We start from the raw sequence: 12627 nt of genomic DNA on the forward strand, positions 1-12627 counted from the left end.
TCAAATTTAGGGACTAGTTAGTTTAATTGTTTTGTTAAATATGACTTCACAGTGCATACTTTTGTGCTGCGTGATAGTCTGGTTATCTTTTATGTTTACAATCATGTATCACTCTGAACAACTAGAAACTATCTACGGATATGGAATTTATATAAATCCATAAATTGATTAGTGCTTTTAGTTTATGATGGTACACGAACTTTGCTGATTTCATCTTAAGATAATCATAGCTGATTTGTTCCAACCATGAGTCACCAGCCATCAAGTGCCATATTTCAGTCTCCTTTTTTTTTAAAAGGATCTTTATATTTTTTAAAACTCATTAGTTACATTACATGTCATTTCTGCATCCATTTATTACATACATTTTATTTGCTTGCAAGTTGCCTTGTGCAGCTATGCAATTCTCCCTTAGTGGACGGCCGGTATATTACACGGCTGATCAAACATTGGCAGTACTGGCATTAATGTTGTCCTGGGAGCACTAGTGTCGCCACCTCGACACCATCTGCCCAATGAAGGGCCTAAGGTAAGTAAATTAGGTCGAAGTTAGACTATCCCAACAACTCATCTAAATTTAGTCATCTATATCTTTATTTGGATGATTATCTAAACTAGTTTCATCATTCATATCTTTATGCACTCTACTAGATCATCCATATATGAAATCCTCTATATCATATATGAAATCCTCTATATCTCTTTGGAGGATGGAGAGAGTTCATCTAAATACGAAGGTTCTCTCTCCTAATATGGATGACATCTAAAAATAGATGATATGATAGCCGTTCTGTTGGAGCTCAATTTGTAGTCTTCGTCCTCTTTTTCAGGATAGAGGATGAGATAGATGAGCTGTTAAGGATACTCTTAGGTTCGATACTATGAAAAATCATTTACTAACAATTTTCGTCCTTCTATACACCAAGCAAGTTCTCTCGCTGATTATCATTGTCCGGCTGGTGCGCGCCCAAAATATCAAATCCTGATTTGCTCCTTTTAATTACACCATTTGTGGACATGTGGTGGATATCATTCATCCTCAATTATTTATTCTGTTAACGGCCTGTTGAAACTGGGGTTTTTGCTGATACTAAGATAACTCTGATTGGTCGTAGTCGTGTCTGCTGTTAACCTGATGCTGTCTCAGCCTGATACGTCCAGTTCAGCTGCTGTTTTTTCCTGTATACGCAAGAGGGTTGCGTCTCTCTCCCTCTGCAGTAGTACTAAGGAGTACCATGATTGAATCGACCAAAACCAAAGCAAAGGACTCGAGAGGATGTTTGCCCCGTTTGTGTGCCAAATCCCTCGCCCACCCATCATTTCTTCAGGTAACTGAAAATCTGAAATACTGGATTCTTCCTCCTTTCAGCTCATCCAAGCCACTAAAATTATCATGGTGTTATTTGCTGTCAGGCTTGACACGTCCAATTCTGCCAGTTGCTAACCTGACGCTGTCAGGCCTGATACGTCCAGTTGATTGTCCGGATGTCACCGGCACGGCCACGTGATCGCGAGGGGGACACTTGCAATTTCGCGTAGACAAGTCGCTGGTTTTGCTATGGATGTAGCAATGAAGAGTAATGGAGAGCATCATGTGTAGGCAACCTTGATGCTACATCAACGTTTATTGCCAGTAGCTGTTGATATATCATTGTATCCGTCTTCTATTTTTTCTTTATGGAAAGAGAGAATCATACCCATCTGGTTTGAATAGTATGCGCAATTCGGCCTCAAGTAGCCTCGAGACAATATGGTCCATCTGGCCCACCAACCCGTGGGCCGTGGCTGCACTCCTGTAGCTGATATCGACCCTATCTAATGGCTTCTTCTAAACGTTGCATGGCATTCAATTCCCCCATTTTTTTCAATTTCTTGGTGCCAGTAGCGATCGCCTAGTTACAACACGGTTACATCGTGCATCTTGATAAAAGATACGAGGACACCAGCAACATCAACATCCATGTAGCATCGGATGAGCCTAAACAGCAGCTACATCATCATGAAGGCTGTAGGGCCAGTTCTTTTTTTTTTTTTTTTGGGACCAAAGACAACCACGTACACGGTAGCATAATTGAAAGGGGCATCACATGATTCTGGAACAGGATAGCATCCCCATAAATCTCCCGCTTGCACAACTTTTGAGGGAGGGGGGGGGGGGGGCTGGGAACCCATAAGCCCCCCGTTTCAACCAGAAAAAAAAAGATGTGCACCTAACCCTAGTTATGAGATACATTGCAATCAAGCACAGCCTGCTCATACCAAACTCCATTCAAGTTAGCCTGCCATAGCTTAACCATGCCATCGCCTCCGGTCGATGCAAGCGTCATACCACCCATGTCCCATTCCAGTTGCAGTACCTAGCGAGACGAGAGAAAGAGAGGTTTACAATGCAAGCGTACTGAATAATCAGCAGGAGTTTTGTTGTACCAGCATAGCACCACTCCTCTTTTAACTACATTTGCCAAGCATGGAACCTCACGAACAACAGAGGGCATTCTGCAGAAAAGCTCATGTAACAACTGTTTTAACGACAAGAGAAGTTGAGCGTACCTCCCCATCATGGCCAGAAAGTACAGCCACATTCTCTGTTGACAAGCTGCCATCAGATTCGGGGCTTAGCCCTATATGCCAGATTGCAATTCCTTTGCATGTTGCAACTGCTATGATCTCATATGGTCTGAAACACATTATACGAAAAATGGTTAGTAGAGTATCAGGATGGTAGAAGAAACCACTATGCCAACTAGAGACTGAAACTGCATCTGAATATGATGCTCTACCAGGCGTCCAGGCCATTAAACATGGTCACGACAGCCGAATTGCCATGCTTTTTTCCAAGCAAGGTTTAGATACCTAACCATCAATTAACCTTATATCTGAGGTTAACTTGATTGCTTGTAAAGTATAGTCCAGCAATCATATGCTCCACATGCCATCCTCTACATTCTCAACAGGTTAAAATTATCCCCCAGATTGCTACATTATTTTAGAGAGGCAGATGACACAATGTTGAACGCTAAACTAAATGTAGCAAGTGTAAGATGGGACACAATATCTTAGATTCTCAAATCATTTCATTAACGATCTTCTATGCAGTTTGTATTTGGGTATGTCAAGCTTCACTGCCCAGCCTGTTTCATTCCATAGTAGCTCAAAGGTGCAACATATTTACACAATAGAAACACAACGAACACCATAAGTGGCTCAAGCATAAGTCAGCCACCTCGTTAAATCAGACATCGAAAGAAAACATTATTTGTCACAGAAAAGCAACCAAATGATGATAATATCAGCAGTGAACACAGAACATTCGAAACACATTAGATATGGAAGGATAAGGGCTAAGGCCTGTCAATTGTTATGCTTGCTATTCCATAAAAAAATGTTATGCTTGCTCAAGAAGGGAACAACCTGCCAATGTTAGGAGCCCATGCTACAGCATGCACTATATCACCCTTATCCTGAAGTGACCCAAGCTCAACAATTGGAAGCCAACGCTGGTGAGCTTCTTCGAACTCCCAAATCTGTTGACCATTTTCATTATTATATTAGAATACTATCATAAATGGATGCTAACTCATGAACTAGGCAAAAGAAAAGATGCTGACTCATTAATTACAAAGCCAAAAGCTACTTCATCCAAGGTTCCAGCCAGAATTTTTACAGGCATAAAATACAATGATCTCCCCAGTTATTATTATTATTATTATTATTATTATTATTATTATTGTTATTATTATTATTATTATTATTATTTATTTATTTCTTTCCTCCAAATGCAAAAGACATAGGATAGTGCTTAGATCATACTATTGATTCTTAATTCTTGGTTATGTAAGTACTCCCTCTGTCCAAAATGGCCTATTTCTAACTATTGGTTGACAAACTAGTGTTGAGGGGAAAATACCACAGTACCCTCATTTAATAAGAAAGTAGTGTTGCTAGGTGATAGGTAAGGGGTATCGAAGGGATAAAACTTCTCGATTTGTGGACCAAGGATAGGTAAGAGGGTAGAATCAACTCTTTTGGGGACAAAATTTGAACGCTAGTCACTGGTAGGATGGGTACCCATTGATTAGAGACAAGGTGGTGTCTATGCAGGTCTAGGAGGCGACTAGACTGGGGTGTGTTGCAGATGACTAGCGATGAGCCATCGCCTAGGTGGCCATCTTGGCAAACACTGCTATATAGAAGGTAAATTTGAGCATATGACATCCATTTGATGCAGGGAAGATCTCTATGCAAGAGAGTTTATGGTTTATTTAATATGCACAAACAGATGTACTACTGAAGACCAATTGTGAGTGATTGGAGGTTCCTCTTGCTAGCTGTTGGAATGATGTTGCTGTAGTTTTTGCAGACAGTTACAAACACAAGAAAGTACTACATTAAATTCCACATACCTTACAAGAGTTGAAATTTGGGGAGTCTGAATTGAAACCAATAGCAAAACTAGCCTGCTGACTTTCACCTCTTCTTGGACTCCATGCAATCGATGCAGAGGTACATGCTGGTTTCCCAGACCGCGAGACAGGATCTGTAATGTTCTGGAACTCTGCCTGAAACGATGCTATCACTAAGGAATTGCTGTTGTAAAGCAGATCAAAGGAACCCGAACGGCATATTTACAAACGAAAAATAATTTGTGAATTAAACTTTTATATACATGTTCTTAGCGATCTAAAAACCAATGCTGAAAAATAAACTACGTTGAAAAAACTCAAAAAATCAACTCCAAATTTAAGGTTGAAAATTAAAATTTTGGCTCACAAGCATAAGCAAAAGAGAAAAGATAGAGGTGAGATGACTGTACGTCTGTACCACTAAAGATGCGAGCTTGCTAGTTTAGATTAGCAATGAATTATGCTGCATCTCATATGAACTAAAATAAAATGAATGGGACCATTAGTAAATGTGAATAGATAAACCTGAAGCTGCCACTTGTCTAATTCCAATGAGTCCAAGAGCTCATACACCTTCACTTGGCCATCTGAGTATGCAGTAACCTATGAAGATCAACAGGAGTTACTACTCACTACCAATGAATAAGGTACACATGCAGCATATAATAAGTGAACACCAATGCAAAAGCTTCAGTACACGTACAACACGCAGATCAATCAAGCAAAATAACATTTTTATACATGCACTTTGATCGCATGAATATGATTCGGTTGCTGGCTAGTTGCTGCTGATAGTTTCTTGTTAACATTTGTAGATGTTTGTTCTGCCTAAAAAAACTTTTGCATGCACATTAGTATATTCTCCATTGAGGCATTGACTACATCTACTGTAATTTATTCTGATTTACAAGGCGCAGAGAGTACTCTCCACAAGCCACAATCATCTAAGCACAGTATATCCTGATTCATAAATGAAAGCCATTCCTCCAAAATAAAGAAAAATAAAGAAGTGGTTGTATTGACATGTAAAAGATATGAATTGGAGTTGCAAACAAAAATTCTGATGTTAGAGCTTACCATTTTCAGACTTGACAGCTGCAATCCAAACTGCACGTTTAGTATGTGAGAATTGCTACCCTCAAATACTTTACATTTCCTCCAAGTTGGAAGTTGATCATCTGTCAGAGGAAAATTTGAGTTTTCCTGCCAAGTTTCATATAAAGAAAATAAAAAGGAATGCAACACATCAAGAAATGAAACAACTTTTCCCAAAAGAAAATAACAAAGAGCTGCAATAAGTGTCGGATATATTTATGTTTATTACGTAGATATTTTGAAGAATAATTTAGTCTTCACATATAACTAACTCATATTTACAAAGGCCTTGTGTGATTTATATTGTTCTGTTAGGTAGATGTTTTTCTAAAATATGTTCCAATAAAAGAATTTAGCAACATTTCTTTTATTATTTTGTTTGCCAGGACTGTACTACCTCCGTTCCATAATATGTGCAGCCCTGCGGTTCAAATTTGAACTACAGGCTGCACTTATTATGGGATGGAGGTAGGGGTGGACATTGTTTTTTCCCAAAAACTGACTACCGAACTGAACCAGCCCGAACTGAAGAGGCAGTTTTTTTGGTGTTTGGGTGGGCACTCGGTTTCTTTTTCCTGGTAGATCAGTGTTTTGCATTCGGCACGGTTTCTCTTCGACGCTCACCGAGGATACTGCAAAAACCGATGTAGATGTAAAACCTTAGATTGCTCCTTAATTTTAGCCCACTGCAAATGCCCATCTTGACCAAGTGAGATGACCAGGCACAATTCAACCTCATAGGTTGCCGCGTGTGCTAACTCCTCGGCTCCTCGACTTTCTGCGTGTGTGTGCAGCGTTAACTCCTCGCCTCCTAGCTCGTGCCGTTCTACGCCTGTGCACCACCAAGCCCACCACCCTATTTAGTTCGGGTTCAACCAAACACCGAAAATACCAAACCCATTTAGTCCGTCTTAATTAGATCGGTTTGCTAATTTATGTAAACATGTTCGGGTGTCATTTCCAGAAACCATTCATTTTTAAAACCAGAAAAACCGAGCCGAAAAAACCATGTAAACCGAACACCCACCCCTAGACGGAGGTAGTATTAATTAAATAAACTGTTTACACAAACTATCTTTAATATTTGTCACTTGAATTTTCATGAGAACATGTGCATTAAGTGAAATTAGGTAAACCCAATGGTCTCTTATTGAGCTTTGGGAGAAATTCACGTCATTATACTGGTTTAGAGATATTGTTGGTTGCACTACAAATAACATATAATTGAAAAAATTGTTCACTACAGTTTCCCTGAAAATTTTCCATTGGAACACTTGACCTCCTAGACCATTTTTCTAAGTCTCACTTCATCCCCTGAATTACTAAAACCGGATCACTTTCACTCCCTAGCACCATCTTTTTGGGGTTCCTCGTACAAGCAGTATCTTCAAATTAAATTTTGCGGTAAGGTAGATAGCAACGAATCTTATGCTAGAAAATATTTCAAAATATTTAATGACCATTTGTATAGGTCAGGAGGACCTAAAAATTCAAAAACAAAACAAAAAAAGGAATCTGTGATAGTGCTAGAAAAATGTCACAAAATAGATGATAAATCAAAATATCATATGAAAAGCACTTTAAATACAGTGTTGAAGTACATGCGGAATTAGAACCATGGAAATAGCAGGAAAATAACAATATTCTACTATGTTGATTCGTTGTATATTTTGATGGCCAAAGGCAAGTTGAGGTAGTTATGTAGACTGTAACAACACGTAAATAAAGATCAATGGTTTCCATGTGGCCTCTAACATCACTTGCAGACTCCCTCCGTCTAAAAAAGAATCAACTTTTTGGGACAGAGGGAATAAGTTATTGTTCAGACTTATCAATATAAATAACTAAGAAAAGGAAAATCTCTCCATGGTGAAAGTAGAAGACAGTTGCAAACCAAAATAAAACTTAAAGACATAAAAAATACTAACCTTCAGCGACCTCCTCCCACAAAGATAGTGTCCCATCAGCACAAACACAAGCTATAGCATCCCCATAGTCTGGAGGAAGCCACACGATATTCAGGATAGCATGCTCATGGGCCTGAATCAACACCATAATGAACAAGTCAAAAACTTGGGAGTGCTAACAGAAATCACAGAGATAGCATGACAAATACCTAGAAACATGCAATGAATAACACAACATCAATCATTTATTGTTCCATTGTCTGGACTGCAACATCTCCAGATAATTTCTAGAACAATCACCAGTTCAACATGAGGACTCTAGCAATACACATGTATATACTAGTTTGACACACTATTCTAATAATACAGACGCACCAAAATGTCCGGGTAAATCCTGTGTTTGGTTAAAACTAAACTACTCCGTATTTTTTTGCGCTCAGAAACAAGAGCATGGCATTATTTGCTAATACCAAATTACACATCCATGATGAATTCCTATGCAAGAATGCATACAAGTAGAAACCTGGTTACTAGTGAAAAGCCCTAAGCTTGCACTGATACCAACTACGCGGAAGGTAAAGAGCGAGTAAACGGGGCAGGTTTCAACTGGGGCTCATAGTCACAGGGCTTAAAAGCGGTGAGGCTTCTGATTTCCGGGGTAACCTGCCACTTGGAGGAAGGCGACGGCTGGGAATCGTAGACGGAGACGAAGCCGTCGACGGCGCCGGCGGCGAGGCGGCGGCCGCAGTGGTTCCAGCCTACGCACGCCGCGCCGGCCCCTAGCTGCGCCACCTGCCGCTCCGCCATTCCTCCCTTACTACCCGCAGACGTCGTCTTCGGCGGCGGCGGCGGCGGTGGTGGCGAGAGCTCGCGCCTGCTCTGGAGTGCTCTGTGCGGCCGAGTGTTCGGGTCGGGGAAGAGACGCCGCGGCCCAGTTGGGTATACACGGGTGCTTTGTTAGGTGGGCCGGTCTGTACGTGTTCATCTTCATCAACTGGGGTGGAAGAAGTTCACGTCAGATATCTTAACTTGTCAACGACTCTGACTTTCGTCCTCTGAAAAAACAAATATAATAGGTCCATCAACTATTAAAACCGGTGTAAAATAAGTCTAAGACAGTTTGGACGGCTATTTTAGCTGAAGTGACGCCTACGTACCTAATTTGACTCGGTATTTATCTAACAAGGCACATAAAGTAAAATTTAACAATTGAAAAAATAAAATAAAATATGTGGTACAAGGATGGTTAGGAAGGAGAGAGGAGGCGACGCCGACTCTCCATAGAGATAGAGAGGAGTGTGAGATCCACTGATAGGTGGGTTCACTTTTTCTAACTGGTGTGTGGGCCCCATAATTTTTTAAATTTTTATATATTGCTTTCAGTGCCATGTCATTGTCGTAGGATGAGGACCAAGTTAACCCAACCACGTAATCGACATGCCAACTAAAACCGCCATCTAAATCACGAGACAGGATGAGGACCAAGTTAACCCAACCACGTAATCGACATGCCAACTAAAACCGCCATCTAAATCACGAGGAGTCTCGTCTGTACCATTTTTGATAGTTGAGAGACATGTTGTATATGGTATTGTGGTTTAGAGACGAAAATCGAGCTTGTTAAGTTAAGTGACCTCCAATTAACTTATTCCACTTGGGATGGTTTTTTAGTTGGGCTGAAATGCAGGCCCATATTTACGTAATTTGCACTTTTTCCCAGCCGTTTTAGATATCTCGAAATATTAGCAATATACGTTAAAATATGATGATTTGATATGTTATATTATTAGATTTTTCATGGAAATTACTTCTCTGTGATAGTATTTACAATTATATTGGAAAACATATGTCGATGGTCTAGATGACAAGTAAAAGGAAAATACCGTCTTTGCAATCGCTATCCTGATAATAAGATGGCAAAAACACGGTAATGAATTTTGATTCACCTAAAGTAAAACATACAAGTACTGTTTACTAAGACTATGCTCTTTATGATTGATGGGACATATTATGGATGATTTCTTGCAGGGATGAATTAAATATAAAAAATATAAAGAACAGCGTAGAATAAGTTACCCCCCAAAGTTTAAGAACTGTGTAATGCATAATCGAAAAGAGCACTTCCAGCGACAACACCCCACCCTCCGTCCTAGAAGTAGCACGTCGAAGGCGAACTTGGACTCCGATAGCATTGTCATCCCACCAGCTAGAACAAATACTATCTATGTCTCTAAATATTTGACACCATTAACTTTTTTATATATATTTGATCATTTGTTTTATTTTAAAAAAATTCAAATATATAAAGCTATATGCATAAAAATATATTTAACGATACACGAAATGATATAAAAATAATTAATAATTATATAAATTTTTTAAATAAGACGAACGGTCAAACGTGTATAAAAAAGTTAGCGGCGTCAAACGTTTAGGGATGGAGGGAGTACGTCCTCAATTTTTTGTCTATGCTTTTACTAAAATTTAAATTTTCAACCTTGAATTTACAGTTGATTTTAAAATTTTTTTCACCAAAGTTTATCTTTCAGTATTGGCTTTTCGATTGCCATGAATATATATATAATTTTTATTCAAAAACTATTTTTCGTTATGTCTTTTAGCTTTTTTTCATAAAAAAGCCAACCAATTACCCTCTATGTCCTCCATCTCAACCCTTCTGCATGCCAAATCTTCCATGCCTCTCTCCTCACGCCACCTCCAACTATAGGTTGAACTCGTTCATTCATATCACAATTTTACATCGTGCTCCTTTTATCGCTTTCTATGCTAACTAGTCGAACATGCCTTCAAGACACAAAGATGGGAGCAAGTAGCGTCTTGTGGAACATGGCAAAGCCATATCTAGCTTGGGGAGAAGGGAGAGGTAGAGGAGCTCGAGTCAATGAGAGTCCTATTTGCCCACGCTGCGATGCCATGTCAAGGAGGAATCGTATCCAGCAGACAGACAAAGAGAAGTTTGTCGTCAACCATGGATACAGGACCTAACTCTTGAGCAGCGTCAAAGATTTAAGAATGAAATGTTGGAGAGGTGCATGTGTGGGTTGGGGAGGGGAGGGGGATGAAGCAGGGAGAGTGATTGGCTTAGTGTCACTAGCAGGCTCTAGTTGTCTGCGCCGTATGAGTTTTTCTAGGACTACTTGATAATATGTGTAACAACGTCAACGCTGCTATATGTATACGACGGAGGGAATATATCTCCAAGTCCAAGTCCATAAGCTGAATAGACCCGTAAAATAAGTGTAAGGTAAAATATACCAATCGAGACTACTAATTAAATGCTCCTAAATAGCATATATTTCGTATTCAATCAGGACAGTTCGTACATAATTAATTTCATAGCAAGATAAAGACGTATACTCATTACAAATTAAAACAAATAACAGCAAAAAAAAAAAACTGTTCACCATCTTCTCCAAAAGATCTCGAACCTTTTGTGGTACAGGGAATGCAGCAGGATTACCATGGTTATTAATTGTTTAAAAGCTCCATCCGCGCGCGCGCGCGCGGGTGATCAACCGCGCCGCTTCCACTCGCCGACCACCGCCGCAAGCGCCTGGTGCTGCGGCCCGCCCGGCGCCGACGCCATCTCCGCCGCCACACGCAGATCGCTGGCCTTCTTCCGCGCCGCCGCGCCCTTCTCCCCGGCCATCAGCTCCCTCACCGCCGTCGCCACCTCCTCCCGCGGCACCACCCCGTCGTCGTCCAGCCCCACCCGCAGCGCCAGCCCTACCCGCTCCGACGACAGCATCACGGCGTTCATCCTCTGCTCCGCGAACAGCGGCCACGCCAGCGTCGGCACGCCCGCCGCCGCGGCCTCCAGCGTCGAGTTCCACCCGCAATGGGACAGGAACCCTCCCACGGCGCGGTGGTTCAGGATCTCCACCTGCGGCGCCCACAGAGGCACGGCGAGCCCGGCGCCCTTCGTCCTCTCGAGGAACCCCTCCGGCAGGTAGCTCAGCGGGTCGCCGGCGTCACCGTGGCCGCCGGTCGTCCCGAAGTAGCTCGCGCTGTTGTCCTTGTCGTTGGGGAAGTGCACCACCCAGAGGAACCTCTGCTTGCTCACCTCCAGCCCCGCCGCCAGCTCGGCCGTCTGCTCTGTGGACAGCGTCCCGCCGGTGCCGAAAGAGACGTACACGACCGACGCGTCCGGCTGGTCGTCGAGCCAACGTACGCAGGTGTCGTTTATCAGCTCGCCGGAGCACGGTCGGACGAACGGGCCGACCGCGTAGGCCGGAGGGTACACGCCTTTATCGGAAAGCTCCTTGAACGCCACAAGAGTTTCGTGCTCCAAGGCGTCGAAGGTGTTGACGACGAAGCCGTCGGCGCGGAGGTAGTCGAGGCCCAGGTCGACCATGAGCGGGTACACGGGGTTGGCGCGGTCCTGGACAGGGTCGGCGAGGTCGGCGCCGTGCAGCGGCACGCACCCGGGGAGGATCACGGGCTCCGGGAGGTCCCGGCACTCGCAGGCGGTGGTCGCGGCGAGCTCCGGGGTGTAGAGCAGCGAGGCCAGGCACATGAGGTTCGAGGTGAAAAAGACGTGCCGCGGCACACCGAGCTCGGCGGCCACGGCCAGCGCGGCGGGGCAAAGCATGTCGGTCAGGAACGCCGCGACGCCGGCGGGGGAGCCGAGGAGGGAAACGAGCAGCTCGCGGAGGTGCGGGAACGTGCGGCGCACGACGGCGAAGACGCGCGTCTCGATGCGCGCGTCGGCGGGGAGGTCGTCGAGGGGCACCTCCGGGAGCGCGGTGGTCGTGACGCCCGGCGGGAGGGAGGCGAGCGCGGAGGAGTGCCTCGCCGTGGACAGGTTGGTGTACGTGACGATCGTGGCGGTGCAGCCGTGGTGCGCGGCGAGGCACGCCGCGAACTCGGCCGCTGGGACGACGTGCCCGGCGCCGGGGCTCGCGAGGAGCACGACGTGCGGGACATTGGAATGCACAGGCGCCATGGCACCGAAACGTTACTGCAGATGATCGTTCAACACCGAATGATCCACACGGTTACTACACATGTACTAGCTTATTTATAGGCAGAACACTGTGCCTGATAGCTGAGAGTGGCGTACAGGGGTGAACGTAAAAATAATATATTTGCAAATAAAAATTATTTATAAAAATATTTTATACTCGTGTTCTTAGATCTAAAATCCAAGACTAAAAAATAAAGATGAAAAAAAAATAGAATCAACTCTAAGATAAAAGTTG

At 43.1% G+C, this 12627-nt stretch overlaps 2 protein-coding genes across 2 annotated transcripts; both read right to left on the bottom strand.

Moving 5' to 3' along the window:
* Positions 1–1831: 1831 nt before the first annotated feature.
* Positions 1832–8340, bottom strand: LOC102714145 (protein SEH1). Its single transcript, XM_040520110.1, has 8 exons — positions 8069–8340; positions 7427–7538; positions 5481–5581; positions 4929–5006; positions 4404–4559; positions 3412–3524; positions 2551–2677; positions 1832–2357 (listed from the first exon to the last, which is right to left on the bottom strand). The coding sequence occupies exons 1-8, from the start codon at positions 8210–8212 to the stop codon at positions 2217–2219; spliced, it is 972 nt and encodes a 323-aa protein (XP_040376044.1). The 5' UTR covers positions 8213–8340; the 3' UTR covers positions 1832–2216.
* A 2434-nt stretch (positions 8341–10774) lies between these two features.
* On the bottom strand, positions 10775–12404 carry LOC102714426 (hydroquinone glucosyltransferase-like). The gene has a single exon (XM_040519827.1). The coding sequence runs from the start codon at positions 12369–12371 to the stop codon at positions 10938–10940; it is 1434 nt and encodes a 477-aa protein (XP_040375761.1). The 5' UTR covers positions 12372–12404; the 3' UTR covers positions 10775–10937.
* Between the last annotated feature and the right edge of the window lie 223 nt (positions 12405–12627).

Source organism: Oryza brachyantha, chromosome 1 (genome assembly GCF_000231095.2).
Source record: "Oryza brachyantha chromosome 1, ObraRS2, whole genome shotgun sequence".
In the NCBI taxonomy this organism is placed as follows: Eukaryota; Viridiplantae; Streptophyta; class Magnoliopsida; order Poales; family Poaceae; genus Oryza; species Oryza brachyantha.